At 56.9% G+C, this 16,566-nt stretch overlaps 1 protein-coding gene across 1 annotated transcript; it reads right to left on the bottom strand.

The window, feature by feature from the left end:
• Positions 1–2,246: 2,246 nt before the first annotated feature.
• Positions 2,247–15,006, bottom strand: LOC114604476 (programmed cell death protein 4-like). The gene is made up of 11 exons (XM_028744597.2): positions 14,799–15,006; positions 12,848–13,127; positions 12,613–12,710; positions 11,788–11,901; positions 9,568–9,789; positions 9,371–9,468; positions 7,390–7,504; positions 5,273–5,380; positions 5,005–5,115; positions 4,241–4,380; positions 2,247–2,958 (listed from the first exon to the last, which is right to left on the bottom strand). The coding sequence occupies exons 1-11, from the start codon at positions 14,859–14,861 to the stop codon at positions 2,907–2,909; spliced, it is 1,401 nt and encodes a 466-aa protein (XP_028600430.2). The 5' UTR covers positions 14,862–15,006; the 3' UTR covers positions 2,247–2,906.
• Positions 15,007–16,566: the final 1,560 nt, after the last annotated feature.

Here is a 16,566-nt window from a genome sequence, read left to right as displayed (position 1 = left end):
AACACTGACTTTGATAAAATACATATTTTGGTTATGTGCAAATGGCTTGCGATCCCTATGAGGTCCATCAATGACCATCTAGCATCTATTCAACACATAAAACAGGGACCCTGGACCAGAGCAGGCCAGGCCCTCCTGTCTTCCACTGCCTCCCGCACTTTGGTCAGACTTATGCTGGTCGCTTCGAGGACACAACCTGGGGTCAGTTGGACACTAACCACTGCACCACACTGTCCCTGGGGGGCAACAGGAGGCCGGCCTGGAAGGGTCCCTCCTCGGACCTGATCCAGCTGCAGCAGGACACCAAGGAAACAGCCACCCTAGCAGAGCCAAGAGAGCAGGGCCCGTCACATGGGGGGGCCCTCAAATACTGCCCCCCCAAGAGACAAGGGCCCCTCTTCTGGGTCACCACCTGTCCCACTTCACCCCCCCCCCCCGTCAGAGGCGGGACCTGGAAAAGGCTGAGAGCCGCCACAGGGGTTTCAAGGCTGCCAAAATGGGTCCCTCAGCCCCTGCAAAGGTGTGGGGCAGCTCCTCCATACCTCCCGAAGTCCCCAGGCACCATTAAAAAGCCAGGGTTGCCTAGTGGGTAGTGTGTCAACCTGAGAGAGAGCAGGGTTCAAATCCCAGCCAGGCTGTATTTTTATATTTATTGCATTTATATCTCACCTTCCCCCCAAGGAGCTCCAAGTGGCAAACAGTTCTCCCCATTTTTTTGTCCCAAGGACCCTGTGGGGCAGGCCGGGCTGAGCGTGAGTGACTGGCGCAAGGGTTTCACGGGGAGCTTTGTGGCTGCTGGGGATTTGAACCCGTGTCTCCCTCAGGTCCCAGGCCGACCCTCTGACCCAGGGGGCAGCAAACTTTTTCAGCAGGGGGCCGGTCCACCATCCCTCAGACCCTGTGGGGGGCTGGACTATATTATGAAGAAAAAATTGAATGAATTCCTATGTCCCACAAATAACCCAGAGATGCATTTTTAATAAAAGCACATGTTTTACTCATGTAAAAACACGCTGATTCCCGGACCATCTGGGGACTGGATTTAGAAGGCAATAGGGCTGGATCCGGCCCCCGGGCTGTAGTTTGCCCACCCATGCTCTGAGCACTACACCCCACTGCCTCCCACGAAGCCTCTCAGCCTTGCCTGCCTCACAGGGTTGTTGTGCAGATTAAAGGAGAACCACATGCACCACCCTGATATCCTTGGAGGGGGAAAAAAGGTGGGATATAATGCAACATAAAGGAAATTCTCCAGCTCCTGTGAGGAATGGGTCCCTGAGCTTCTCTGATGCTTTTGCCACCTGACGCAGGACCACACGAGAAGCAAGTCGCCCTTCTTGGTTCTCTGAAGGTGCTGAAGCACAACTCTCCATGTGGCTGAGACCCTCCCTGCCGGTGGACTGTCTGGCCAGAGTGGTGCATGCTCTAGTTATCTCCCGCTTGGACTACTGCAATGCGCTCTACGTGGGGCTACCTTTGAAGGTGACCCGGAAACTACAACTAATCCAGAATGTGGCAGCTAGACTGGTGACTGGGAGCGGCCGCCGAGACCATATAACGCCGGTCTTGAAAGACCTACATTGGCTCCCAGTACGTTTCCGAGCACAATTCAAAGTGTTGGTGCTGACCTTTAAAGCCCTAAACGGCCTCAGTCCAGTATACCTGAAGGAGCGTCTCCACCCCCATCGTTCTCCCCGGACACTGAGGTCCAGCTCCGATGGCCTTCTGGCGGTTCCCTCGCTGCGAGAAGCCAAGTTACAGGGAACCAGGCAGAGGGCCTTCTCGGTAGTGGCTCCCGTCCTGTGGAACGCCCTCCCACCAGATGTCAAAGGAATAAACCACCACCTGACTTTTAGAAGACATCTGAAGGCAGCCCTCTTTAGGGAAGCTTTTAAAGTTTGACGGACTATTGTATTTTAATCTTTTGTTGGAAGCCGCCCAGAGTGGCTGGGGTATAAGTAATAAATAAAAAATAAAAAATTGTCCAGTAGCACCTTATAGACCAAGTTTGTTCTGGGTATAAGCTTTCATGTGCATGCACACTTCTTCAGATTGCGTCAGGCCAACACGGCTACCTGCCTGAAAATAATCTATTATTGCTTTTATGTGTCCGGGTGTGTGTGTGTGTCAAACCTTTTGCAACTTGTGTGAGGGTGACGCCCGTGCCCCTGCCAGGGCCATTTTGCCCCCGTGAGCCTTTTGTCCCTGCCCCCAACCAGTCGCAGGAAGAGACGGGCACAGCCAGCTCCTTTGGATACGTTTTTATTTTTAGATATTCCACGTGCCACCCGTTCCCCCCACCGCTGCAAGGACATCAGGCCCCTCCCCATCTCCACCCCCCACCTTATATTCCAGCCGTGCTCACGAGACGCCGCTCTGCCCTCCCCGATACCTGCTTCCCCAGACCTTGAGATCTTCCTCCCCCCCCCCCCGCCTTAAGGAGCAAGGATAGGGCTCCCCCCCCACAGAAATTAGGGGACTGCAGAGGGGGCTTTGGGGGAGGTATTTGTGCCCTTTTGGGACGCGGCAAGGGGCTAGACCTGTTGGAGGAAGCCTGGGTCCCTAGGGAGCCCTATAGGGCCAGGAATGCCAAGGTGGCCGCCATCCCCGCTGGACCAGGGCCCCAGGCTCCCCTCTGCTTCCTGAGATGCGTTGGGGGGGGCTGGAGGAGGGGGGCAAGACCCGGATGGGGTGCCCTGCGAGAGGGCAAGCTCCTTCTTTTGACCCCCTCGCCAGGCTGACCCAGATGTGGCGGCTGAAGCTCCCTTTCCTTCCCAGGTTGGTTCTGGTGGGGGGGGGGCGAGGGGTGTCTGGCGCAGCCTCCTGGCCTCTCCCTTGAAGCTGGCAGGCCCTGCTGGGCTGGGGGCGCATCGCAGGGGGCAGAGGCCAGGGCTGGAAGCGTCAAGCTAGGGCTTGATTTGGCCGCCGTCCCCCTCGCTGACAAAGCGCTTCCGGCCCCTAAGGAAAGAAGGAGAGAGTGAGTTGGGGGGGGGAAGAGAGTGACAACACAACACACACAACCACACACAAAGCCTTTGGATCTTCGCTGCCCCATTCCCAGGCCCCCCACCCCAGAACCCACTCCCGTTCCAGTCTGCAAAGACCCGCAGCCCCGTAATGGCCGCAGCCATCCTGCCACACACACACAGAGAAAAACTAGCTAGCTGCGATTCCAGGGGGTTGGACTAGAGGACCTTTGGGGGTCCCCCAATTCCACAATTCTCTTCTTCTGACCCTTGAAAGAAGAGCAAAGAGATGACCAGGCTTTGGGTCTGGAGAGACCTAGCAAACTGCTCCGTCTCTGGTTCAGACGAACAAAGGACCCTCCCGGAACTTGGGGCGGAACGGAGGGGGCTCCAGCGCCCGTCAGACGCAAGGAGCGCATCAGGAAAGCCGGACGGATCAGGCCAGTGGCCCACCCACTCCAGGCCCCTGCTCTCCCTGGTGCACGTTTGCGTGCGGGAAAGCGCCCTGCAGGATCTGAGCCGTTTTGGGAGAGAGGCTGCCGGACCAGCAAGCGTGGCGCTCGGGGCCTCTGCCCTCTCCCTGCCTGAACCCCAGAGTGTAGTGATCAGGTGGGATTGCTATGAGGAATTATAGAAAATATGGAGCAAGCCATTTGTGTCCACAGTGAAAGCATTGCATTGACTGGGTTTGAGCCATTTTGATATGATTTCTGATCTAGCTATGCCTCTGCATTTATGTCCTATTTCTCTGCCTGACAGGCACGTAGAAGCATTCCAAAACACAGGCCAGTTGCTTCATCAGGCATCCTGAGTCATAAAGATGTAGTTGATGTAGTTTAATCTTTAGGTAGATCCTAAGGGCCAGGAAGAGAGTTCACAAGGAAATACGCTTTCCCTCCCTCCCTCCCTTCCTTCCTCCCTTCCCTGCCTGTTTATGACCTGATTGCATTCCTCTAGTCCTGTTTTATCTACTCTCAGATATATATGCATGCTCAGAGTAGTCTTTGTAGTTAACAGGATTTCTTCTGATCTCACTTTGTCCCACGTGGGGGTTTTGAAATGCTGAGGAAATCTGATTCTTACGAACACTGTGTAAAAAGTTCTTTTGTGAATAAAACGACCTGGGCCGAGGGGGGGGGGAGGATTATTATTACTGGCCCCCCTCCCAGAGTCTTGCTGGTCAAGCCTCTGTGTGTATTCTGTTAATCAGAGTCCAATCCTTCCTTGCTTTGGGAACACTGCGCAGAGGGCAAGAAGGGCGGAGCCTGACCTACCGCGCAGGGCAGGCGTCTCTCAGCTGCTTGGTGATGACGCCCTCCTCAAAGCAGAGGTCCACCAGCCGCTCCAGGATGCTGTGTGCCAGCGGGACGTCCAGGCTGATGTCTCCCAGCTCATCGTACACCCGCTGGAAGCCCTGGGGGGGGGAGGAAGCAGGAGGGGGTCAGCGCAGGGGGGGCCTGAGGGCGGACCCCCCCCCCAGAGCAGCACGGCTGCCTCCCTGCCGGACTGCATTAGCACAATATTATTATTATCATCATTATTATTATTATCCCCCCTTGATTACAAAACAATTTACATAGAACATAAACAAAACGAAAGACCACATAAACAGACCATAGACACTGACCACCAACACCTCATTTGACCTTACACATCCATTAACCTCATTCTGCTTACCAGTCTATACACACTTCATTTTTATTATTCTTTTATTCTTTACGGTTAATTATCTGGAGAAATTTTGACTTTCTAATTTCCTTGAACTTAAAGATTCAACCAAATCTGTCGGGAGTTTTGTGTTCTTACCATACTTTTAAAGATATTCTTTGAATGTTAGCCAATCTTTACTCCATTTCTGGTTAGAATTTCCTATTATTATTATTACTATTATTATTAATTCAACTGGTACAGCCCCCAATACCCGCAGATCTCAGGGCGCTGTGCAACATAAACCCCCCATTCTTTGGCCTCTCTGGGCCTGCCTTGCAGAACTCCAGGCGACAGCCCCGCTGCGCCCATCCCAGGGGGCGGCCCTCACCCGGTTCATCTGGTCCAGCGTCACCAGGCCCGTCTGCCACAGCACCTTCAGCAGCCGCACCATCATGGCGACGGCCGTGTCGCCCGTGGACTCCAGCACCATCACCACCGCCTGGGGAAGAAGGCCAGGAAAGGGCTCAGGGGGGACCGGGCGAGGCCCAGCTCCGGCTGTCTGCCGTGCCCAGTATCCAGAGCTGCCAAGCCCCCGGAGGCGGGCACTGCCCGTCCCCAGGCAGCACCCAAGGGCCCCGAAGGATGCCCTGCGCTACCTCGTAGACGAGCTCGTGGTGGAAGTGAGGCACCTCCAGCTGGCGAAGGCAGTGCTCGGCCTCAGAGACTTCGCCCGAAAGCAGGTATTCGCGGAGCAAGAGGTTCATCTGGAAGAGCGGAGAGAGACCAGCGAAAGAAGCATGGCAAGCACACATAAAGACTTTTTAAAAAGATTGGGAACCTTTTAGGATGTGTATACAGAAGCAATGCACTGAAATGAACTCACTGGCAGGATCTGAGTAATACACTTGCAATGGACAAAAATTTAAGAAGAGATTAAGAAGACAATGTTAATTTTAGCATATAAGGGATATAAACTTATAAGCAGAACAAACAAGTATGTTACAAACCAGAAAAGGAAGCTGGGGGTTAACTGAAATTGTAAAATGTAATTTGAATTTTTGAATTTGCTAAAATTTGTTGGAATAATAATAATAATAATAATAATAATAATAATAATAATAATGGAAGAGCAGGGAGCACTGAGCCCCACAACAGCTCAGGACAGCTCCCCCCCCCAGCCAAGCCTAGAAAGGCAGGCTGCAGTTTTGGGGCACTGGCACTCCCCAAGTTTTGCAAGGAATTCTGCCACCCCCCAAGAAGGAAACGCCTTGGTGTTTTGATTTGGGTCCAAGCAGGACGCAGCACCTCTCCAGACCCCCACCAAGGCAAAATTCCAGCCCCTTATCTGCCAACACCCCCCCCCAGCCGTGCACAACAGCAGCTGCTGTGTCTCCCCAGACAGTGACTGGCAGAACTGGGGGGAGTTCAAGGCCAGGAGACGCAAGCTGCCTTTGCAAGCGTCGCTGCTCCGTGGGGCCGGTCCCAGAAAGGGCAGCCAGGCCAAGTGGGGCCTAGGGAAGGCGAGACTCGGCTCCGCAACTGGGGGGCTCAGAGGGGATGCATCCTGCCCAGAAACGGAGGCTTCTGACTCAAAGGCTGCTCCACCTCTGAGCCCCTGGAAGACTTGCAGAGTGGAACCTTGGTTTGCATGCGCCGTGGATTACAAAAACGTCAAACCCAGAAATGCGTGTCCCGGTTTGCAACCTTTTATGGGATGACAACCCATTTTGGGGGGGATAACGAACAAATAGTTTTTTGGAGGCCCCATTGGCGAAAGCGAGCCTTGGGTCACAACCTGTTTTGGTTTGCAAACGGACCCCCGGAACGGATTACGGTTGTAAACCAGGCACCCCCCACCTTCAGCCCTCCAGATGTTTTGGACTACAACTCCCATCATCCCTGACCACTGGTCCCGTTAGCTAGGGATCATGGGAGTTGTGGTCCCAAAACATCTGGAGGGCCGAAGGTTGCCTATGCCCGTTATAGACCAACTAAGTTTGTTCTGGTATAAGCTTTTCTGTGTTTTGCTTATTGTTACCCTTTCTCTTAAGGGACGCGGGTGGCGCTGTGGGTAAAAGCCTCAGCGCCTAAGGCTTGCCGATCGAAAGGTCGGTGGTTCGAATCCCCGCGGCGGGGTGCGCTCCCGTTGTTCGGTCCCAGCGCCTGCCAACCTAGCAGTTCGAAAGCACCCCCGGGTGCAAATAGATAAATAGGGACCGCTTACTGGCAGGAAGGTAAACGGCGTTGCGTGTGCTGCGCTGGCTAGCCAGATGCAGCTTTGTCACGCTGGCCACGTGACCCGGAAGTCTCTCCGGACAGCGCTGGCCCCCGGCCTCTTGAGTGAGATGGGCGCACAACCCCAGAGTCTGTCAAGACTGGCCCGTACAGGCAGGGGTACCTTTACCTTTACGTTCTTATTCTGCATATCGATATTTCTATTCTGAAACAATGTTTCTTTATATACAGTATTCTCTTACGCAACTCCATTCTTTCTTTGTTTTTTGGTTTGATTTTCCTCGTATTGCAGTTAATTTTGCCAAATTTTGGAATTTGGCAAAAATCTGAGGGTACATATTCCCCCTTTCCAATTTTTTGCAAAGATATTTGAAAGATATTCAGAAAGATACCGGTATTTAAATATATCTTTAAAGATATTCTCTTTAATTCTTCACGTATATTGTTCCAAAGCTGATTTATGTTTTTACACCCCCACCAAATACGGTGCATTTGAGCATTTTTCTCAAGCTGGCCGCAAACCATTTCGCCGCCTCACCTCCTTGATGAGATGCTTGACGGGCCTCTGTCCGCCCCCCACGCCCCAGACGTTGTCCAGGCGGTTGACATCCCGCTTGATGCGCAAGAGGATGGCCGCGCGGTCCAGAGCAGCCCTGGAAACGGAGAAGGGTTTTGCAGGGTTGGGAGGGACACCCAGGAGTAACCTGGCCCCATGCGCTGCAGAGAAGGCGGCAGCCCCACATCAGGGAAGAGGGGGCAGCGGGGAGGGAGAGGGGGTCCAAGGGAGTCTTACCCATGGAGGATAGTGGCACATGGTGCCAGGGCGCCATGTTCTGAAGGGTGCCAGGTGAAGGAGTGCAAATATCCGGAGTGTGGGGGTCAGGTGGGATTACTATGAGGAATTATAAAATAGGCATCAAGCCATTGTGTCCACGATGAAAGCATGGCGTTGGCTGGGCTTGATTCATTGACAATAATTTCTGATCCCACAAGCCTCTGCAATTCTGGCCATTTTCTCTACTGTTCATTTTCTACGCCTGACAGGCACATATAAGCATTCTCAACACAGGCCAGTTTCTGCATCAGGCATCCTGGGTCCGAAAGATGATAGTTAGCTTTGATGTAGCTGTTATTAGTTTTGTTAATCTTAAGGGCCAGGGAGAGAGTTCATAAGGAGATGGTAAATCCTGCCTCTCCTGTTTATGACCTCCAGAGTTTCCTAAAAGCATTCCTCTTCGCTTCCTCTTTTATTTACAGTGGTACCTCTAGATACAAACGGGATCCGTTCCGGAGCCCCGTTCGCATCTAGAAGCAAACGTAACCAACGACGGCACGTCTGCGCACATGCGCGGCGCTTTTTGCTGCTTCTGCGCATGCACGTGATGTCATTTTGAGCGTCTGCGCATGCGCAAGTAGCGAGACCCGGAAGTATTGCACTCTGTTACTTTCAGGTTGCTGCGGAGCGCAACTCAAACGCGCTCAACCTGAAGCGCATTCAACCCAAGGTATGCCTGTACTCTGAAATACATATGCATGCTCAAGTAGGAAATTAGCTCTTTGTAGTTTTAACTTTTAACTTTGTCCCATGCTGGGGTTTTGAAATGCTCAGAGGAAATCTGATTGGTTCTTGTGTACACTGTGTAAAAAGTTCTTTTGTGACTAAAACGACCTGGGTCGCAGGGTGGACAGGAATTATTATTATTATACACACTCCTCCCAGAGTCTTGCTGGTCCAGCCTCTGTGTGCATTCTTATTAATCAGAGTTCAATCCTTCCTTAGCTTTGGGAACGCCTCACCAGAGAAGAGGTGGAGGCTGGACACGGCACCTCCCGGCATCAGCTCGCCACCCTCGCCCAGCTCCGCCATGCAGAGCCAAAGCAGCACCGCGCCCAGAGCCTCCGTCTGCCGCGGCCACCGCGGCACAAAGCAGCCAGCTGAGCCGAGAGGCGCCACGTCCAGCCTCCGCCTCTTCCCCGCCGGAGGAGCCGCCCTCCAGCCACTGCCCGCCTCCTCCAGCCCCGCTGGCAGCGCCGTCCTCCCTGGAAAACTCTGGGAAACAGGGGGGGGGGGGGTGGCGGAGGGAACTTTGCACCACAGCACCGGATATGCTTAAGACGGCCCTGAGTGTTGAGAGTTCCGTTCCACCTTAAGGAACAGACACGGGAGAGTTGCGTGTCGCATGTCTGCAACACACACCAGCATTGCATGCGGGGAACTTCCGTTTGTGTACAGCTTTCTGTTTTGCTTTGGACACAAAGGAGATCAGACGTGTTTCCTTTTGTCCTGATCTACGCTGAATAGAAGCTGCTTGTAAATATGCTCACACAGCCTCTCTGTTTGCGCACCCATTTCTCTGCTGAACAGTGCGCTCTGTCTTCTAAAGCCTGGGTTGCTGATTCATGCTGCGCCAAGGACCAGAGTTTGCCCGGCACACCAGCCTGCCAACTGCCCCCGTTTCCTTGGGTGCATGCCAGCACTGAGTGGGTCACACCTCCCCCCGTGAGCCTGGCCCTCTCACCGAGCATGCTCGCAGTCCACGCGCCCCTTGTAGCGCTCCAGGAAGTCCAGAGGCAGCGCATGGTCCGCCACAGCCCGCGCGATGAACTGGCCCAGCATCTGCAAAGACGGACACAGGGGGCGGAGGGGTCACATGTCCGTCTGCCCCCCGTTCCCCCCAACCCAGCTTCCCCTTGCAGGGCTAGGCCTGCAACCCACCTGTGGGGCCTCAGGGGTGTCCAGGATGAGGTCGGGGAGGTCGCTCAGCGTCCGGTCAAAGGCGGCCGCGATGTCCTCGGGGCTCATCACCTTCCCCACCAGGTCGGAGAGCAGGCGGGAAGTCAGCTCCCGGTGGCTGGCCTTGCCCTCCAGAGACAGCGCCACGGCCAGGGAGGGCACAGACGCCTTGTGCCCACCCAGGTTCAGCTCGCGGAGCAGCTCCTGCAATAAGAAGAACAACAATAATTTTGCTATTTGCACCCCACCCATCTCACTGGGGTGGCCTGGCCGCTCTGAGCAAGGCGGGCAAGGAAGTTTTGAGGAGGCAGGATCTGTCCACAGCCACACTGCCCTGGGGGCAGGACATAAGGCTGCATTTAAAATTGCTGCATTTAAAATCCCCCTCCCCCTCTCTTTTCCCCCATTATGTTTTTACAGTGATTTTATTGGTGGTTAGCCACTCTGAACCCGGCTCTGGCCGGGGAATAAATAAAATTTATTATTATGACTTACTATTACTATTACTATTACTATTACTATTATTATTATTATTATAGCCTGCTGGATCAGGCCAATGGTCCACCCAGCCTGGCATCCTTCTCTCCCAGTAGCCAACCAGCTGCCCATTATGGGAACCCCACAAGCAGGATTTGAGCACAAGAGCAACCTCTGCCCTCCTGCCGTCTCCAACAAGTGATATTCGGAAGCACGACTGCCTCCTTCCAGAGCAGAGCCATCCTGGCTAGGAACCAGCACTTCTTGCTAGTCCATGGTGGAGGCCCCATGGAGACGCCCTCGCTGCCCTTCCAGTGGGGTAGACTTGAAGGAGCGTCTCCACCCCCATCGTTCAGCCCAGACACTGAGGTCCAGCTCCGAGGGCCTTCTGGCGGTTCCCTCATTGCGAGAAGTGAAGCTACAGGGAACCAGGCAGAGGGCCTTCTCGGTGGTGGCACCCGCCCTGTGGAACGCCCTCCCATCAGATGTCAAAGAGAAAAACAACTATCTGACATTTAGAAGACATCTGAAGGAAGTTCTGTTTAGGGAAGCTTTTAATGACTGATGTTTTAATGTATTTTTAATCTCTTGTCGGAAGCTGCCCAGAGTGGCTGGGGAAACCCAGCCAGATGGGTGGGGTAGAAATAAAAAATTATTATTATATTATTCAGTGGGGCATTCGGGTGGGCAGGATAGAAGGAGGGCTGGTGGCCCTCCAAATGGGACTCCCTTCTGCCCAGCACAGACAGGAGCTTGCCAAGCTGCTCTTCTCACTCCCATAGAATCACAGAACTGTAGTTGGAAGGGACCCCATAGGGCCATCTAGTCCAACCCTCTGCGGTGCAGAAATCACCCCAGAAACCTGTTTAAGAAATTCCAACGAATCACAGAATTGTCGGCTCGGAAGGGATGACTTTCATCCTCTCTGAAATTTGCTGGCACCTGAGCTTCAGGGTGAGACAGAAGAGGGAGCCCAGCCTCTTAAGGACCAAAGGGGATCTGGGATTCGCTGACCTTCGATATTACCATTCTCATTACTGCCGGCAGATTAATCAAGGCCACCTGCCCACTCTGGGGGGTCTCATCACACTGCTTATTTCAAGAACCGACTGGCGCAGGAGAAGGGGAGCAGAGCCCCCGCCCTGGCCAGACTTCCCCAGCTGCCGTTCCAAATAATAAAAACAATAATAATAAAATTATTTATATCCCACCCTTCCCGGACAGAGCCGGCAGCTAACACCAATAAAATCACAGTAAAAACATAAAATGCAATTTAAAATGCAGCATTTTAAAGTAGCCGATAAAAGGCTCCCTTGGCCTCACAAATGCCCCCCTCCCTCCCCAGAGCTCAGATCCAGCGTCCGATTCTGAACGAGGAAGAAGTGACCCTGTCCCTGGATCCGTTCTTTCGCCTTGGAGGGAATGGCCTCTCCTTCGCAGGAGGTTTTTAAGGAGAGGTCGGAGGGCTGCCAGCCTGGGATTCTTTAGCTGCGACGCCTGCACTGGTGGGGTGTGGGGCTGGATGAGTCCTGGGGGTCCCTGCCCAACTCTAAAATTCTGGAATTCCTCTTCCATGACATCCCTTCCTGCCCTCCCTCCCTTGCCCCCAGAGAGCCCCCTCTGGCTTGCAGCAGAATTCCCCGGGGGCCCAGGGAGCAAACATCCGAGGGGGCCCCAATCCCAGCTGCCTCTCCAGAATCCTGCTTCCGGCCCGGGAATACGCACCACCACCTCCAGAGTGTCTCCGTGCTCAAAGTATTCCTTCATCATGGGCTGCACGGCCTTTTCCAGCTCCTCCTCTTCCAGCTCGGGCACCACCGTGGCGTAGACCGTGTCCCCCTGGGGAGAGCCAGGCGGCACAGAGGGAGGGGTCAGGCTTGCCAAGCCCCACAACCCCTCGCCCAGGAGGACCCTGCCCCTTTCTCCAGCAGGGTCCTGCCGGGCACCCAGAGAAGACCCCCGGAAAGGGGGCAGAGAGCCCAGCCGGAGCAACGTCAAGCCTTCTGGAACCGGCAGCCCATGAGCCCCAAGGGGCATAGTCCCCAGAAGGTGTGGGCTGCCCCATTGCTGTGGGGATCATGGCGGAAGACACCCCCCAAGGGGCAGGGGGCCCCTCCAGTTAAAGGACCCTCGTTTCAGCTTTTCCTTGGGCCAGGTGGGCAGCGCCAGGGGCTCAAGTGGCTGGAGGAAATTGGCGGCTGGCTTGCCCTCTCCTCCTCCCCCCGGCTCGGGTCCCAGGCCTGCACTGAAGGGAGGGCGCCTGCAGCAGCCAGAATAACCCCTGCCAATCGGCACCCCCTTCCCAGACCCACTGCAACAGCTGCACCTGGCATACAAAGGCCGTCTCCGTGCCCACTGCCTGGCCATGGGGCTGGGATCCTTCATCCTGCGTTCGACAATTCAAGTTCTATGCCGCCAAGGGGTCTCTATGCCCCCTTGCAGGCTGTGGGGCAGGAGGGACAAGGTCTCCCATGGCAACGGGGCACGTGGCTCCCCTCCCGGGGTGGGGAGAAAAGGATAGCTGCCTGGGAAGACCACCCCCCAGGGTACCTGTGCCACTTCGTCGTAGTTGGGGTCTCGGGCGTCCGGCTCCTGGTAGCTGTAGACCACCCCGGGGGCCCCCCACACGCCCTTGCCCCCTGCGCCACCTAGACAGAGAGAGAGAGAGGTGGGCTGAGCGGCGTCACCCAAACAACACCCCCCAAGACGGCTGCAGCCACTCCGGCCGTTGGCAGATCCCGCAGCGGGCACAAGGAGGCCAGGGGTATGGGGTGGGCATCGCTACCTTTCTTGGGCAGCCCCCGGCCTTTGCCCATGCGGGATTTGCGGTTGTGGCTCTTCCCCTTGGGGCTGCTGGGGTCGGGGAGGGGCTCCCCGCCTTCGGAGAGGGACTCGCGGTTGGAGTCGCGGGAGGACGTCCGGCGCAGGCGGCGCTTGGCCTTGGCCTTCAGCCGCGCTTCGTGCAGAGCCTTCTCCTGCAGGGTCCACGCCCGGGGCTCCTCGTCGCCCCCGTCCATCAGCTCCCCCGCCAGGTCCTCGTCCTCATAGTTTGCCTGGTCTGCCCCCTGCAGGCGGGGGGGGGGGGGGGAGAAGGCAGGCTGAGAACCACAGGGGAGCCTTGCCGCAGCAGGATCAGGCCCAAGGGGGCCCAGCCTCCTGGTACCCGGCCAGGTGCACTAGAGGCAAGGAGCCCCCCCCCCAAGAATGCCCATAGGGGATTTGAGTCTGTGCCATGCAGCTCCTCCCCTGACCCACGCTGCCCCCCAAGTCCAGGCACTCCTGTAGCCGCTGCTCAAAGCCACGTCCGGCAGTTACAATGCCACCTGCCCCAGAGATAGTCGCTGGCATTAAAAATGTGTTCCTGGGGCAGAGCCTGGTTTCAAGGGGTCCTGGGCCCCCCACATTCATCAGAAAGCCCCCAGGGCAGGGCGTCTGTTTGCACCCCAGCCGTGCCCAGGGCTGCCTCCTGCTCAGAGGTGAATGTATGTCAATTAATTGATTGGGATTTTATCTAAACTGTGTTACTTTTATTGTTAGCCGCTCTGAGCCCGGCTTCGGCTGGGGAGGGCGGGATATAAATAAAAATTTATTATTATTATTATTATAGGGCCCCACTGTCCAGAGGGAGGGAGCAGCCAGAGATGGGGAGGGGAGCATGCGCATGGCACCTCCACCAGACTTTGCAGCACCAGGTCAAGGGGGTCTCCTTTGCTCAGCCCACCATAGGGCGCCCATCTCTGAATTACTCAGCTTCTTTGCTGCCCTGCTCCAACTTTTCTTTATTATCTTTGCTGTTGTTCTTACTAATTGCATTGCTATCCCGCCTTTCCCCCGAGGAGCCCAAGGCGGCCTCGTGGTTCTCCTCCTTTCCCCCTCCCCACAACCCGGTGAGGTTGGCCAGGCTGGCACCCAGCGAGCGTCATGGCCCGGGAGGGATTGGAACCCAGCTCTTTCCAGGAAAGTCCGCCTTTACGCATTTTCCCCAGGCGCCCTCGCAGCGAGCCAGACCCGAGACGGCGGGGGCGGCGGGATCCCCCTCCCCGGGCCCCGACGAGCGGACGCGGGTCTCGCCCCCCTCGGGAACTGCGCCAGGGCGAGGGCAGGGCGAGCCCGGGCAGAGAAGCCGCCAGGGGCGGGGCAGCTGGCACCGTGGCGCGCGGCCCCGACGGGCAGCGGCGAGGACAGCCTGGCCCCCGACGGCTGACCAAAATCACGGAGCCCCCCGGCGCCAGGGTGGGGGCGTCTGGGCACCGGGGGTCCTTTGGGGTCGCAGGAGGGGGCGCCCCGTCGCCCGCCCGCCCCCCCCGACACGTGTCTGGCCCCCCACCCCTGGCGCAGGGACCCTCCGGAGCGGCGTCGGGGGCGCGCGCCTGGGGACCCAGGGGTCCTTGGGCTTGCCGGAGGGTGCGCCCCGTCGATACGTGTCCCGCTCTCCGACACGTTTCTGGCCCCCACCCCTGGCGCAGGGACCCTCCGGAGCGGCGGCGTGGGGGGTGCCTGGGCATCCAGGGGCTCGCAGGAGGGGGCGCCCCGTCGACACGTGTCCCGGCCCCCGACGCGCGTCCGGCCCCCCTGCCCTGGCGCAGGGACCCTCCGGAGCGGCGTCGGGGGGCGCCTGGGGTCTTTTGGACTCGCAGGAGGGTGCGCTCCCCGACGCGTGTCTCGCCCCTCCCCGACCCGTGTCTGGCCCCCCAGCCCTGGCGTAGGGACCCTCCGGGGGGGGGGGCGCTACTTGCCAGCAGGGAGGGGGCGCGGTCGCCCCTTAGGAGCTCTGCCGAGCCGGCCGCGACGGCCGACATGGGGGCGAGCGAGGCGCGGCGGCGGCGGAGGCAGGAGGCGGCCCCGTCGAGCAGCCCGTCGGCGCGGCGTGGCGTTGCGCGGGGCTCCGGGCTGGCTGTCCTCGGCGCGGCTGCGGAGGAAGTGAGCGGGGCGGACGGGGCCGGGCCTGATGGGACTCGTAGTCCCCGCTCGCTCCGCCCCGGAGGCAGGACCGGCAGAGGCGGCGCCGGGAAGGGGAGCCGCCCCGTCGGCTGCGGGGGGCGCGAAGGCGGGGCTGGACGGCAGGGGCTCCGAGGACCGAGAAGGCGAGCTTGGCAGGCGAGCCTCTCAAGGGGGCGCAAATGGAGCCTCTAGGCTCAGAGGCAGCGGGCCTTTCAATGTCAGGGGCAGCAGGAAAAGGCTGCCATAATTAATAATAATAATAATAATAATAATAATAATAATAATAATAATAATAATAATTTATTTATACCCCAGCCACTCAGGGCAGCTTCCAACAAAATATTAAAATACAGTAATGCACCAAACATCAAAAGCTTCCCTATACAGGTCTGCCTTCAGATGTCTTCTAAAAGTCAGATTTATTTCTTTGACGTCCGGTGGGAGGCCGTTCCAAAGGGAAGGCGCCACTACCGAGAAGGCCCTCTGCCTGGTTCCCTGTAACTTGGCTTCTTGCAGGGAGGGAACCGCCAGAAGGCCCTCGGAGATGAACCTCAGTGTCTGGGCAGAACGATGGGGGAGGAGACGCTCCTTCAGATATAAAGGACCAAGGCCGTTTAGGACTTTAAATGTCAGCACCAACACTTTGAATTATGCTTGGAAACGTCCTGAGAGCCAATGTAGGTCTTTCAGGACTGGTGTTATGTGGTCTCGGCGGCCGCTCGGAGTCCCCAGTCTAGCTGCCGTGTTTTGGATTAGTTGTAGTTTCCAGGTCACCTTCAAAGGTAGCCCCATGGAGAGTGCATTGCAGCAGTGGCGTAGCGTGGGTTGTCAGCACCCGGGGCAAGGCAAGTAACTTGCGCCCCCTAACCCGTGGATTTGCGCCCCCTAACCTGTGGATTTGCCCTAACCCCAGATGTCGCGCCCGGTGCGGCCGGCCCCCCCTGCATCCCCCACGCTACGCCACTGCATTGCAGTAGTCCAAGTGGGAGATAACCAGAGCATGCACCACTCTGGCCAGGCAGTCCAAGGGCAGGGAGGGTCTCATCCTGCGTCCCAGATGGAGCTGGGAGACAGCTGCCCTGGACACAGAATGGACCTGCGCCTCCATGGACAGCTGTGAGTCCAGAATGACCCCCAGGCTTCGCACCTGGTCCTTCAGGGGCACAGTTGCCCCATTCAGGACCAGGGAGTTCGCCCACACCCACCTGCCTCCTGTCACCCCAAAACAGTACTTCTGTCTTGTCGGGATTCAACTGGCCCCGATCCCATTTGGGGTCACTCCAGAGGCAGCTGCACAGCCACTAATGCTGGTGGCACCAGAGGACTTTGGGCTTTCCAATTCCAGCAGTGCCAGCGCCGTCATGCTATCCTAAAACTGCCTCCCTGCTGGATTGCACAGGGGGCCTCATCCTGCAGCCAGCTCTTCCCTGCTTTCTTCCTTGTCTTTCCAGTTATATCGAGAGCAGCAGTGCATGCACTTTTCAGGTTTCCTTGCAAATGCCTTGGGCCCCCTCGCCCAGCATCCCAGTCCCCCCCCCCCCCGTCCAACCAGAAGCCTGTCCC

Source organism: Podarcis muralis, chromosome 9 (assembly GCF_964188315.1).
Source record: "Podarcis muralis chromosome 9, rPodMur119.hap1.1, whole genome shotgun sequence".
Lineage (NCBI taxonomy): Eukaryota > Metazoa > Chordata > Lepidosauria > Squamata > Lacertidae > Podarcis > Podarcis muralis.
The sequence above is the reverse complement of the archived record's forward strand: the minus strand, read 5'-3'. Positions and strand labels throughout refer to the sequence as shown.

What these genes read in the sequence shown, in the direction of transcription:
- LOC114604476 (XM_028744597.2), bottom strand. Translation starts at nt 14,861, where the DNA reads ATGTCGGCCGTCGCGGCCGGCTCGGCAGAGCTCCTAAGGGGCGACCGC. An exon ending in CCGGGGGCTGCCCAAGAAAG is followed by an intron (nt 12,711 to 12,847) that starts GTAGCGATGCCC and finishes CTCTCTGTCTAG; the next exon opens with GTGGCGCAGGGGGCAAGGGC. An exon ending in AGAGACGCCTGCCCTGCGCG is followed by an intron (nt 2,959 to 4,240) that starts GTAGGTCAGGCT and finishes TTCTTTCCTTAG; the next exon opens with GGGCCGGAAGCGCTTTGTCA.